The sequence below is a fragment of the Electrona antarctica genome, assembly GCF_951216825.1.
Source record: "Electrona antarctica genome assembly, chromosome: 20".
Taxonomy (NCBI): domain Eukaryota; kingdom Metazoa; phylum Chordata; class Actinopteri; order Myctophiformes; family Myctophidae; genus Electrona; species Electrona antarctica.
In genome coordinates this window covers 27491269-27503726 of record NC_136801.1, presented here as the reverse complement: position 1 = coordinate 27503726, position 12458 = coordinate 27491269, and the positions used below count along the sequence as shown (strand labels likewise).

The following is a 12458-nucleotide window of genomic DNA, read 5'->3' as shown; positions in this document are numbered from 1 at the left end:
GACATGACAGCTGGTGTATCACTATACTAGAGAAGAGATAATAATAGACCCAATAAAACATCTGTGAAGTAGTCGAGACTCGAGATGGAGCCTTCAAACAAGGAGGTAGTATACCTGTGGTTTGGTGATAATAATATTAATGGAAATTGGAAAAGGAATCATATATAGTATATAATTGATGTCTGTTAGTTCAGGACTAAATACAACAAAGCCTACCTCTGTACCTCATCATGTAGCTGGAGCTGGTACTGTAAACGCTGAAGTGATGGTAAAAAAAATGCATTTTGTCTCCTTGCCAAATCATACACGTGCTGCTTCGCATTTGTATGTATTAGTTGGTTCTCAGTTAGTTTTGGTTAGGTCAGCTGACGGCCTCGGCTGACCAATGGGTGAACAGATCAAAGTTGACAGCGGAGCGGAAGTTGTTGGCTTCCAGGTTAGCAAACTTAGCCTAGCTAGCTAGCATCTAAGCTAAACAACACCAATCATCACCATCATCATCATTCCACCCGTACGCGTTTCAGTGCGTTGGTCATCGGACGATGAAACATGAAAACGTCCCGATCGCCCCAAAGATGAGGCTGTGACAAACGGGGACATGCTATTTGCCTCTGAAGAAGAGGAAACTCTCTCGTAAAGGAAAGGAACCCCCGTACAGGGAGGGAGGTGTTGTTGCTGCAGGTTAGCATTACTTGGCTAACATAGATAACTAAGTGTGAATAGGATATATCTGGCATTGAGGAACTACTAAACCACCCCGTTTAGTCCAAACTAATAATTGCATACGGTAGATGTGGAGGAGGCCGTACGCTGAGATGGCGACATTAGTGTTTTTACTGCTAGCAATTTAGCTTATTACCGAGGTATCGTTAAGCTGTCACACTTAGCCTGTCTGTGACTCTGTCTGAATAATGTTTTTCAACCGCAAATACTAAGCTATGCTCGTCTGCCCCATGAATACATCTTAGCCCAAGATTTAGACTCGTAGGTGTATTTTATCGATTTTGACATTTTCAATCTACGAGTCAAGTGTTCATTTCCCTAAGGTGTGGGGAACGGCACCAGCTGTCCCCTTGTAGCTCCGAACATGTACAAATGCAAAATATAAGGTGCTTACCCTGTTGCCCCAAATGTTAGAGAGGCCTACGGGCTTCTTGTGTAATGTATTAGTCCATAGTTTTCGATAAAGACGTGTTTTAATCCCGTTTGTGGCCGAACGCCATTTCCCCCCTCGTTTACTTCCCGTTTACGTTGAGCGTAATTCCTGCCTTCGCCGGATGCGCCCCCCCACTAATGCCATCTATGACCATTGGGAACTTTTTATTGATTGAAAATTGAGAGTTGCAGACTCTCATTCTGCAAATTCTTTGCAGAATGTGTGCAGGTCAATACAAAATCTACTAAGAGGATAAAACCAGAAAAATCACTAAGACTTGTTTACATAAGGGCCTTCCATTTTCAACACAATACACTTCTATGCAAAAAAAAAGAGGAGAAACAGTATAGAATGAATACTGGACAACTCACCCCGGTGCTTGCCCGTTTTTCCTCCCGGAATTTTCCCCAGTGAGGGGGATAACTTTGTAATATGCTATTGGCTGTTTGTATTCTTTTTGGAAAAATATAAAAAGATACTCCTGTGGAAAGGCTATATTATTTTACTTATATTGACCCTATAAACAATTTAGTATTATTTAGTATATGTATATGTAAGGTTTTTCCCACTCAAATGGTACCTCGTCATATAATCCCCACATAGCCTACAACAACTTCTGTGAACAGACTTCACTGTAGTAGCTTTTCATAAATATATTTGTACTTAGGCTGTCTGCTGTCGTGAAAGTTTATAGTTAGAGAAATTCAAAGTCTAGCTGTCCAGCCTCTCCCACCCCTCACTGGGGAAAATTCCGGGAGGAAAACAGAAAAGGGGTGAGTTGTCTTGTTACCTATAGAATTATAGGGGTGGAAGACTAACCATTTTAATTTTTTATACAGGGGCCAGTTTCCAATTGCAGCCACGCATAAGTGCTATTTGAGAGCGGTTTTGAAGTAGGCTAGGGATTCACATTTCTTAATGGCTGTTGGTAGGGCCATAGGAGCGACAGAATCGGCCGCAAACAGGATTAAAACACGTCTTCATTGAAAACGTATAGACTGACTAACACGTTGCTCTAAAGGTCCAGTCAAGTCTTCATCAGTGTTTTTCTCTTGCTCCCACCAAGGAAACTATGAGCAAATTTGGCCTAATGGGCTACAACAGCTCAAGGAAACACATCTCCATCTCCATGCCGTCGTCCACAGAGGTGATGATGTCCCCCCACATCAAGTCTGTGGAGGAGCTGAGAGTCCTGGGCATCAGCCTGAGCAGCTTCAGCACAGCCACGCAGTTCTTCATCTGCGTGGCCGGAGTGTTCGTCTTTTACCTCATCTATGGATACCTGCAGGTACAGGTTTTAACACGGGGAGTCTTGACAGACAGGTGTGCTTCTTTCGACAACCCATTTAGACCTGAGGCAGATTCGGGGCAAAAAACACCTTCTAAAACCTAGCCTGGGCCAGCCTGTATGACTTCTGGTCTAGAGGGGCTGGTGGTCGTGGAACCTATTGGTTCACCGATCTGAGGTTTTTTCTGAAAACCTTCAAATTCTTGTTAAAAATTAAAATAATAGTTATGTTGCAACAACTAATGAGTCACAGAGGAGGTAGCTTGACAGGTATAACGACGTAATAAGGTCTAAATGGGTCAAAGGCAGGTGTTGTGGTGTCCCCGTGAAATGCCATGTGGTCAAATCTGTCTCAAATGCTGTAATGCAGGAGCTGAGCTATTGTGAAGGCATTAACAGGTTGTGTTTTGTGTCTTCTCCTGTTTGTCCATGTAAGCACATTGACATTGTCACGCACCGTTATCGCAGAACTACAAGCTCACTACAGGTTACAGATGTGACCTGTCCTACTACAGGTTACAGATGTGAGCTTGTAAATCTGATATATTTCCTGTGGGAGACCGCCGTACAACAAAACTTATATCGCACACTCCTACCCGGCTTAAATAAATATTTACCCATCTGCCATTCAGTCAGATAGGTTGGTATTTTACTGTAGTTCTGGCAGTGTGCTTGGCTGTGTCTCTGTAAAGAAACCGGTAACATGGGTGCCCGCTGGCCAAGTGGTCCAGGCGCATGCCACATATAGGCTTTGGCCTGACAGTGCGTTGCGTCATGAGTCCCGTTCATGACGACCTTTGCTGCATGTCTCTCCCCTTCTCTCTCGCTCTCCTGTCAGTCTTCACTTGATACTATCAATAAAGGCAGAAAAGCCTAAAAAAAGAAACAGGCAACATGAATAGAGCTGTTGGTTTGCTGTGTTAACACTCATGTTGAAGCAGGGATTGTTGTGTTTCAAGAGTTGGCGAACAAACACCAAGAGCAGCATGCAAATGTGTATTTATCTGTAACTGTGTTTGTTTTGGGATTTCCAGGAGCTGATATTTTCTTTGGAAGGTTTCAAGCCTTTTGGGTGGTACCTCACCTTGGTGCAGTTTGGTTTCTACTCCATGTTTGGCCTAGTGGAACTGCAGCTCACGCAGGACAAACGAAGGAGGTACTGTTCGTAAAAATGGTCCAATGTCCCTCTGTCATTGACTGTGTCCTGTCCTCCTGTTATTCACGCAGCCTCTGTTTACCCAGGGGATGTTGATTCAGCATGCTTGTTCTAACAACCCTGTCTCACAAACACTGCATAGATACCATATAGATAAAGAAATAGAGATTGCTATGGGTTTGAGAATTAATTGTTTGACATTATTTGAATCTAAGAATCAATTGTGTCTCATGTATTATATAGCAATAGAAGTCAATAGCTTAATTAATTTTTCTTTTATTTGGCAGGATACCTGGAAAGACCTATATGATCATAGCTTTTTTAACAGTGGGCAGCATGGGGCTGTCCAATACATCATTGGGATACTTGAATTACCCAACACAGGTCATCTTCAAATGCTGTAAACTCATCCCTGTCATGATTGGAGGAGTGTTCATACAAGGTCAGTCGTCATTCACTCATGAATACTAGTGTCCTTATGCTGGGCATGTCAAAATAGGCAATAATTCTGTGAAAAAAGCATACATACATATATCTGGTCCTGAATAACTTTCTTGGGCCACCAGTTTGACACCCCTGGGGGTGAATAGAAGGGGGCCATGTGTAGAGTAGACCCCCGCTTGGACACCGAGCAACGAGTGGCCAATCGATCCTTTTGATTTGACAATGTCTCTCTTGACTGTCAACAAGGGACGCTTTTTGCCTAAAGAATGTGCTGATCTGAACTTAATAATTTATATGGGTAGACGCAGTCATTATGTTCGCCACACTTGTACACACTGTGTATTAACCCTGTTGGAACCCATGAGACAAACTTTCCAGAAAGCATGACCTACATCTCAAGACGGTCGTCACCTAATTCTTTGAAGCAGCGACCACTTAATCTCAACATGCACTACCTTTTTGTTTTCCATCCACGCCACGTGTTGTTTCCAGACGCCAAAGCCCAGTCGACGTCTCTCTCGCTCTCCGTCTCATCTTGGTTCTGTCTTTTCTTTCATCCTCACACCAGCCTTCTCAAACAGGGTTCCCTGTGCTCACCATCAGACAGGTTTTGTACCTTTTTTTTTTTTTCCTTCCCCTCCTCTCCTGTAATGGCAAGGGATGGATGGATAGATGCGTGGAGTGGACCTTGGTCCCTCAGGGGTGCAGCAAGGCCCTGTTTACTTAGAATGCAGAGGCAGAAGACGTGAAGGCAGAGGGGCGTGGGGTTTTGTTGTGATGTGAGGGCCTTCAAAGGCTACTCTAGAATCAAAGGAGGCCACAGCCAACCTGATGCTGCGTCGCCATGCTGTCCTGCAGGCGTCCGTCCATCATCAGCCACTCTTCTTTCTCTGTTGTCATGATCTCTTTCTTTTTTAAACAGTAAATTGTATTTTTATATTTTTTGTTTCATTACGTTTCATAATGTCTGAACGTTTAAATGTTTTAAGACAACTTAATGTGGAAAGTCACTTTGTTCCATTTGATCCTTTGTTCCATTTGATCCTTGGTCTTTTAACATCCAATTGCAGATACAGTATAACTTCAGATTTAGAGTTTCACATTAAGTCTGTTTTCTTTCTTTCTTTATGTATATTATATATATATATATATATATATATATATATATATATAATATCAATTATAATAAACATTTTGGCATTCCACTTTTGCCCCCATATTAATAGTGTAGCACAGGTTGTTTTGGTCATCAAGAAAAAAATAATTAGGAGTAGGTCTACACATTTAAATTCATGAAGAACTTTGTATCAGGGATTATGTTCTTTTTTTAATTATGTATTTTTGTCAAGTGGTGGTCATACTTATTTTATGGTTATTAATTATTAGCACCTTCAGCACTCCTGAATGAAGACGATAAGACATAGGAATCACTGCCTATCCACAACGGGTGGTTGGCAGCTCAACACTTTATAACAAAGCTGTCCCACTGATCAGAACCAACCCCATATCACTGTACTCCCATTGAGCACGCTACTAGCCTGCACAATTATCTCTTTTGCTCTCACACACAGAAAATGTTATATTTTCCAATGGTTTTTCACCTAATGACAGACTGCATAAACTTTCACTGTGCAAGGAAAGTTTATTTGCATAGCACATCATATAGGTGCACATTTCAACAACAATGCTTCACACAAAACATTAAGCAATGTTTTCTGTAGCTTCTAATAACCACTTGAACCCTAGCATATTGTGCAGGAAAACATGCACAGAAAAAATAACAGATCCTGTTAACCTCAAGTGATTCCAGAGTGATTCCGGCCTAGCCTCCCGTAGCAGCTTTCATCTGCCTTTGAAATGCACATACAGGCACATTAAGTCTGGCCCCTCTCAATTGCAGGACGACTTCACAGCCGAAGTGGTGATAAGCCAACCAGATTCGTCTGGAACTAGGCTATGACCAATCAGGGCCCAATATGCAAATATGGGGCGGGACATTGCAGGAAAAAAAATTAACAGTGAGAGGGACGAGACTAATATCCACACAGTGATAGTAGTATCGCTACGCGAGGCTAATTCCAGCCAACCATATAGGGGTTAAGTGTAACACAATATAATGCAGATGTGAAGGATGCAGAAGGACTTTTATGATAAAATGTGTGGTTAGATGTGATTGAATGTGTTGTGCATTCTGCAGGTAAACGCTACAATGTGGCTGACATCTCTGCTGCTCTCTGTATGAGTCTGGGACTCATCTGGTTTACACTAGCCGACACCACAGTAGCTCCCAACTTCAACGTCACAGGTACGCACTTCCCACTGGCCACTGTGAAGTCACACGGCAAAAACAAGCACTTCTGCTTGTACATGTCAAAATGAAACTCACGTTTATTTTTTGTATTAATAATACATTAAACTTGTCTAATTAATCGCCTGACCGCAGACCTGTAGCAGTATGTGACCTGTAGTAGTATCTGATGGTAATAGTAAATACTAGATCAATATTGCGTTCAATGGCATTCTTGCAGATTCTTTTCATAGCTTTCCCACAGCCTTTACTAGGATTTCTTAGTTGTGTCAATGGATGTATCGTATCTGATGTATAGTTTTCAGTTTCAGGTCTCACTTGTATTTTGTAGCTGCAACCAGTATGAGTTGGTTGGTTTGTCTGTCCAAAAACCGGCAAGCACAAACCTTGATTACATGTTTGTTCTAAGTGCAGTTCTCTTGAACAACCTCATTGCTGGAATGCACAGCCATATTTAAGCAACGTAGATCTATATTTTGTTGCGTGCCGGCGTCGTGTGCCAAAAAATAGCAGATCCACATTCAAGCTCACAGTCATAACACGTCGTAAGTTTGTAGATCTTATATTTCTGGCACGCAGCACTACCTGCAGCAAAGTATATTAGATGTTGACATTCTGTGATTAGATAGTGGCAGGTGTTCAAATGCCGTGTGTGTGTGTGTGTGTGTGTGTGTGTGTGTGTGTGTGTGTGTGTGTGTGTGTGTGTGTGTGTGTGTGTGTGTGTGTGTGTGTGTGTGTGTGTGTGTGTGTGTGTGTGTGTGTGTGTGTGTGTGTGTGTGTGTGTGTGTGTGTGTGTGTGTGTGTGTGTGTGTGTGTGTGTGTGTGTGTGTGTGTGTGTGTGTGTGTGTACAGGTGTTATCCTCATCTCCATGGCACTGTGTGCAGATGCTGCCATTGGAAACGTGCAAGAGAAAGCCATGAAACTCCACAATGGCTCCAACTCTGAAATGGTACAGTATATATATTTTTCTTAATTATACATGATGAGTGTTTAATGAAGGGCATGGCATGATTTAAAGGAATGCCGTGTCACAGTAGTTCAATGCAAATGTGCCTAACCCTGATCAGAGGTGAGGAGGTCTGATGGTGAGGCTGTGCATCAAGGGTCTATTATAATTCAGTTGTTGTTGTTGGACACTGATCAAATCGAAACGTTGTCAGAATTCTCAATAAAGAACGTCTTTCTTGTACCTGTGGTGTGCGGGCTCCATCCAATATCTATCCAATATATTAATTACCATGTCATCCTGACATTTATTTAAAATTATTCAAACACATAAAATATTTGATATTAAAAATAAGAAATTATAGACAATATATTTAGTAAAAAATAGAAAAAATGCCAGACATGTTTTTTTTTGTACCTTGGTATCTGGAATGTGATGCGGTTGCTGCACGGACACGTGAACTATGGGTAGCATATAGTATAATAGATGCCTTATATAGTAGACTGAGCCTCAGTCCTACTACTCCTCCTGCCCAACACTCCCTGCTGACAGGTGCCCCCATTCAGTAAGAGTATGTGCAATGACGAATGTCACCCTCCCCGCCCGGCTTTCATCCCCCAAAACACGTGCCAAATGTGTTCGCTCAGACGCTCGACAAAGCCGGATGCACTGAGGTCTGACTGGATTCGAACCCCCAGCCATCGCGGTGGTGGGCAGGCACTTTACCACTACGCCATCTGTGCACCAAAAACAAATACTTAGTTCAGGGGTTCTCAACCCGTGGGTCGCGACCCCTCGGGGGTCGCCAAATTATTTTGGGGGGTCCCCAAATTATTTTCAAAAAAAAAAAAAAAGATTTATTTTTTTTATTTTTTTTTCACGATTTTTCAAAAATAGCAGACCTACAAGCTCGTAGCGCGCCACTCGGTGGCGCGCTATGAGCTTGTAGATCTGCTATTTTTAAATAGCTAAATTATAACAATGCTTAAAACACCAAAAGGGGTTCCCGCCCAAAATGGTTTAAGGTTATTGTAGCAGTCAATTTATATTGGGGGTCGGGAGGGGGCGGGGCGGGGGTCCCGAGACATTGCCAAAGCATTTCCGGGGGTCCCCGGCCAAAAACGTTGAGAACCCCTGACTTAGTTGACCGGTGTCTACTTGAGCTGCACACCCACCCATGTACAGTAACAAAGTGCAAGCTGATCTGAGCTTGCAGATCTGTTATGTTTTGGTGAATGTTCCCCCTAGAATAGGTATGCTACTGTATGGTTTAAGTGGTTAACAGGCTTTGACTGGGAAAGTAGTAATTGTTTTTTTCCTGTGTGTCCCAGGTACTGTATTCCTACTCCATAGGGTTCGTCTACATACTGGCAGGCCTGTCGAGTGTGGGTGGGCTGGGCTCAGCAGTGGCATTCTGCTCAGAGGTGAGTGTATCTCAACAGAATAGATGGCCCTCAGCACCTAAACATTGTGGGCGCCTCAGTGATTTGAACATGCTTTAACATTTGACATTCATGGCCTACAATTGCTACAAATTGCTGCAAAACATGTGACTAGTGAGTCATTATGGGCACGAAGGGTAAATTTAGGTATGATAATGATATACTTCAGAACACTTTTTTTATTTTTACATTTATAAAAGAAAATACCAATTTAACATAGACTCTTTCTGTATCCGCTCTCAATGTTAATGTAACACTCTCTGGAGTATGTTTCTCCCGTTACGTTTGCATGTGCATTTGAATGACTCCTTCAGTCAGTTAATTCCAGGTAGAACACAGTTTTTCAGTTGTGACGACTAATTTCAGCATTTAATACATTATAAGTTTGTTTTTATTTTGTGATAGTTTTTTGTACAACCTAGCTTCTATGCTTATTGAGCCTGCTCAGTGTCAACCAGTGGGTCTGTGTTGCTTTTTAGAGTCATCGTATATTTAGTAATACATTATATTATTATACTAGCTTATGCATAATCAAGTTGAATCTTTTTCATTTATTTTGTAATCTAAAATGAGAATCCAGGAGTTGTAACAGACTGTGTGTGTGTGCGTGCTCTGATTCCAGCATCCAGTGAAGACCTACGGTTATGCATTCTTCTTCTCACTTACGGGCTATTTTGGCGTGTCCTTTGTGTTGGCATTGATCAAGCTCTTTGGGGCCCTGGTTGCAGTCACAGGTGGGAGAAACTGTTTAGCCAAACAAATAGAGTAGAATAGAAACATCATTGTCTATATGTAGAACTATTAGAGAAATGTAGAGCCACTCTGGTAATCAGGAGCAGGACCAACAGAAGACTGTCTGCAGACTGACAGTGATGCACTATTAATTGAAAAAAGATTGCGATCTAGATTCAGACACCTATGAGATCTCATTTCTAAATTTGAGCAGGAATTGTGCAGCACAAGTTGGCTGTCAATTCATTTTAGTTACTTTAGTTTGCTAGAAGAGAGAGACTTTGATGTTGTCTGTTTAAAGCCACAGTAGTTGGCTCCAGGTGCCACATTTTTAATGTAGTAATGTTCAGCAACTAAAGACAATAAATATTTTCCTGGAAAATGTTTGGATTTGTGTGAGAATCGTAATTCCTGTGGAGGAAAATCGAGATTCACATTTGGGCAAGAATCGTGCAGCACTACAGACTGTTGAGACTTGCTCCCACTGTTTATTGCCAGTAGACAGTGGGAGCAAGTCTAGCAGCGTGTGGACTTTATTATGTTTGACATGTGGAAATATGCTGTTGGCTTCACTGCAGCACATCTAAAAACAGACAAAATCCCCATTATTGAGGTTTCCTGCTTTGTTTTTGTTCATCTCACTAACATAGGTACAAAAATAAAAACGTGAACTTACTGATCTCCTAACTGTTGTCTGGCTTTTGTGCTCCTTGCAGTGACCACTGGGAGAAAGGCCATGACCGTCGTCCTGTCGTTCATGTTCTTTGCAAAGCCCTTTACTTTTCAGTAAGTATCTTCTGTTCACCTTACGACTTACTACATTGTATAGCCATGCCCTCGTCTCTGGTCCTACGTTGAAAGACCATATTTTTGTCTGTTAAAGAATGTGCACTCCGTGAGCCCTACCACACATACACTTTTTGGAAACAGTGTTTGACCTTGGTCCCCGTCCCCCCCCCGACGTCCAAACCATGCCTCAGTCCGTTTTTCACCGAACTTGAACTCCACTGACCTGCCTCTAACTCGCTCTCTCTCACTCCACCATGCAGTCAAAGGTCACCCTGTGTTCTCCACCTCTCTTCCTCCATCCCTCCTGCCTTACTACACAACACACACATTCTCTCCTGCGCACATGCACATACTATTCATACACATGTATGCATACACATTCACACAAAGGGTAGTAGCATACAAAATAATTGTAATAAAATGATGTAATTGTTCAAGTTTCCCTCTTTTCCAGCCTCTCTGTGCTGCTGGTGGAGGACTGTTGAACAAACCATTCAAGTTTTATCTCTCTCTCTCATATCTCATATCAGGTACATCTGGGGAGGCCTGCTGGTGCTCTTTGGCATTTTCCTGAATGTTTACAGTAAAAACAGTGACAGATTTCCTGCAGTCAAGGACCTTAGGAGCTGGCTGCTGACCAAGAAGAAAGTCCGACTGCTGTCGCAGAACGTATAGAAGCGTGCAACAGTGTCAAAGTCATGTACTAGGCATAAATCTCCTCAGACAGAGTACGCCCACCTCTCTCTGGGGACATTTTGGAGATTATGCCCCAGCTCTCAGCCTCATTACCATCGACACACAGTACGGCCAGTGGCGTAGTCAAGCGGTGTAGATGCCGGGCATACAGGATATGCCCTCCTCTCGCACTCCCTCTGTCAAACAGACTATACCAATTCAGCCTAATAACCATTCATGGCCATAAAATAAAGATGGGATGCCGGTATCCCATCATGTTCTGCCGCTACACCATGGGTGTAGAACTCGGTGCAAAGAGAATACAGAGAGAATTGGAACAATTCTAATTCCACGCGCAGAACAGAAGAGGCTGTGACATTTTTTGGACTCCTTTTAAACATGGACCTATCAATGTCAAAGGCGATGCCTTTGAGTGCTCTACAGAAACATTCCCAAAATGGAGGACGATGGACATCCTGGGGACCTTTTTTTTTAATAAAGACTATTTAAAAAGAAAAAAAGGGAATCCAGAGCCTTAGCTAACCAAATTGCACAGTTTTGCACTGGAAGTGACCTGTACACTTTAGAGAATCTAAATATAAGAAGGAAGTTTGAAGTTTAGTTTTAAGGAAAGACTGAAGAACTGAGAGCCTTGTTCATCTAACGTGTTAAAAATTAAAATTGAATACCAGCCCCATCAGAGACATATTCATACATTTGCATGTGCCAGAGACACAGGGGAGGTGGTTTATTCAATCAGTCTTGATAAAGGTGACTTTTTTCATGGTTTATTTGTAATTTATATCTGACTGTGTGTTAAAACTTGATGAAATATGTGACATTAACATTTTGGGAAGAAGGAAGTCATGTCAATTGACACAATTAGCTAATCATTTGTTTGGGTGAAAGGGTATCGCTCTTTTTTTGCATTAAAAACAAACTGAGAAATGTATTTTTAGAGCTTATCAATCTGTGTTTGACGTGCTAGCCTCCCCCTGCTCTCTCCACACACCACTACAGAGAAGAGTTGAAATGTTGCCAAACTGTGTGTGTGAGTGTGTCTGTTTATCTACCCGCTGGCCCCAGGCGTGTTTGATTAGCAGTCCTGAAAAAAAGATAGCGGTGCTAGACAAAAAATAAACAGTATTCTCTGGGCCTGGGCTTTGCTCCTCTTTTGGATCAACACTTTGTGTTTGTTCACAAACGTTCATGGTTTGACAAATTGACAGCGTGTCCTTAATTTCAATGGCAGTCGATGTTCTCATGGGATATGGTGTCGATAAAACTCCCTTTGTCTTTGGTCTTTGCTGATCTGCTTATTGGTGTGAGGGATTGGAGAGAAGGGTGTAATCCTGGAGGAGGTCTGACACGGGTGGGCAACTTTGACGATGGAGCAAAAATAGCTGATCTACAAGCTCAAAACGCGTCACACTTTGACGTGTTTTGAGCTTATAGATCAGCTATTTTTGCTATTATTTGAATTGAAATCCTGATTCTTTTTTTGCTATTTTCGAATTTGTG

At 42.1% G+C, this 12458-nt stretch overlaps 1 protein-coding gene across 1 annotated transcript; it reads left to right on the top strand.

The window, feature by feature from the left end:
* The first annotated feature begins 399 nt into the window (after nucleotides 1-399).
* Nucleotides 400-12092, top strand: slc35b3 (solute carrier family 35 member B3). The gene is made up of 10 exons (XM_079489557.1): nucleotides 400-681; nucleotides 2223-2444; nucleotides 3479-3600; nucleotides 3888-4042; nucleotides 6242-6349; nucleotides 7205-7302; nucleotides 8631-8723; nucleotides 9364-9475; nucleotides 10190-10259; nucleotides 10793-12092. Exons 2-10 carry the CDS (start codon nucleotides 2229-2231, stop codon nucleotides 10935-10937), a joined length of 1119 nt encoding a protein of 372 aa, XP_079345683.1. The 5' UTR covers nucleotides 400-681; nucleotides 2223-2228; the 3' UTR covers nucleotides 10938-12092.
* The last annotated feature ends 366 nt before the right edge of the window (nucleotides 12093-12458 follow it).

Excerpts from the sequence above, each read along its gene's own strand:
- slc35b3 (XM_079489557.1), top strand. The coding sequence starts at position 2,229 with ATGAGCAAATTTGGCCTAATGGGCTACAACAGCTCAAGGAAACACATC. Across the intron at positions 2,445-3,478 it reads TCATCTATGGATACCTGCAG|GAGCTGATATTTTCTTTGGA; the intron begins GTACAGGTTTTA and ends TGGGATTTCCAG. Across the intron at positions 10,260-10,792 it reads GCAAAGCCCTTTACTTTTCA|GTACATCTGGGGAGGCCTGC; the intron begins GTAAGTATCTTC and ends ATCTCATATCAG.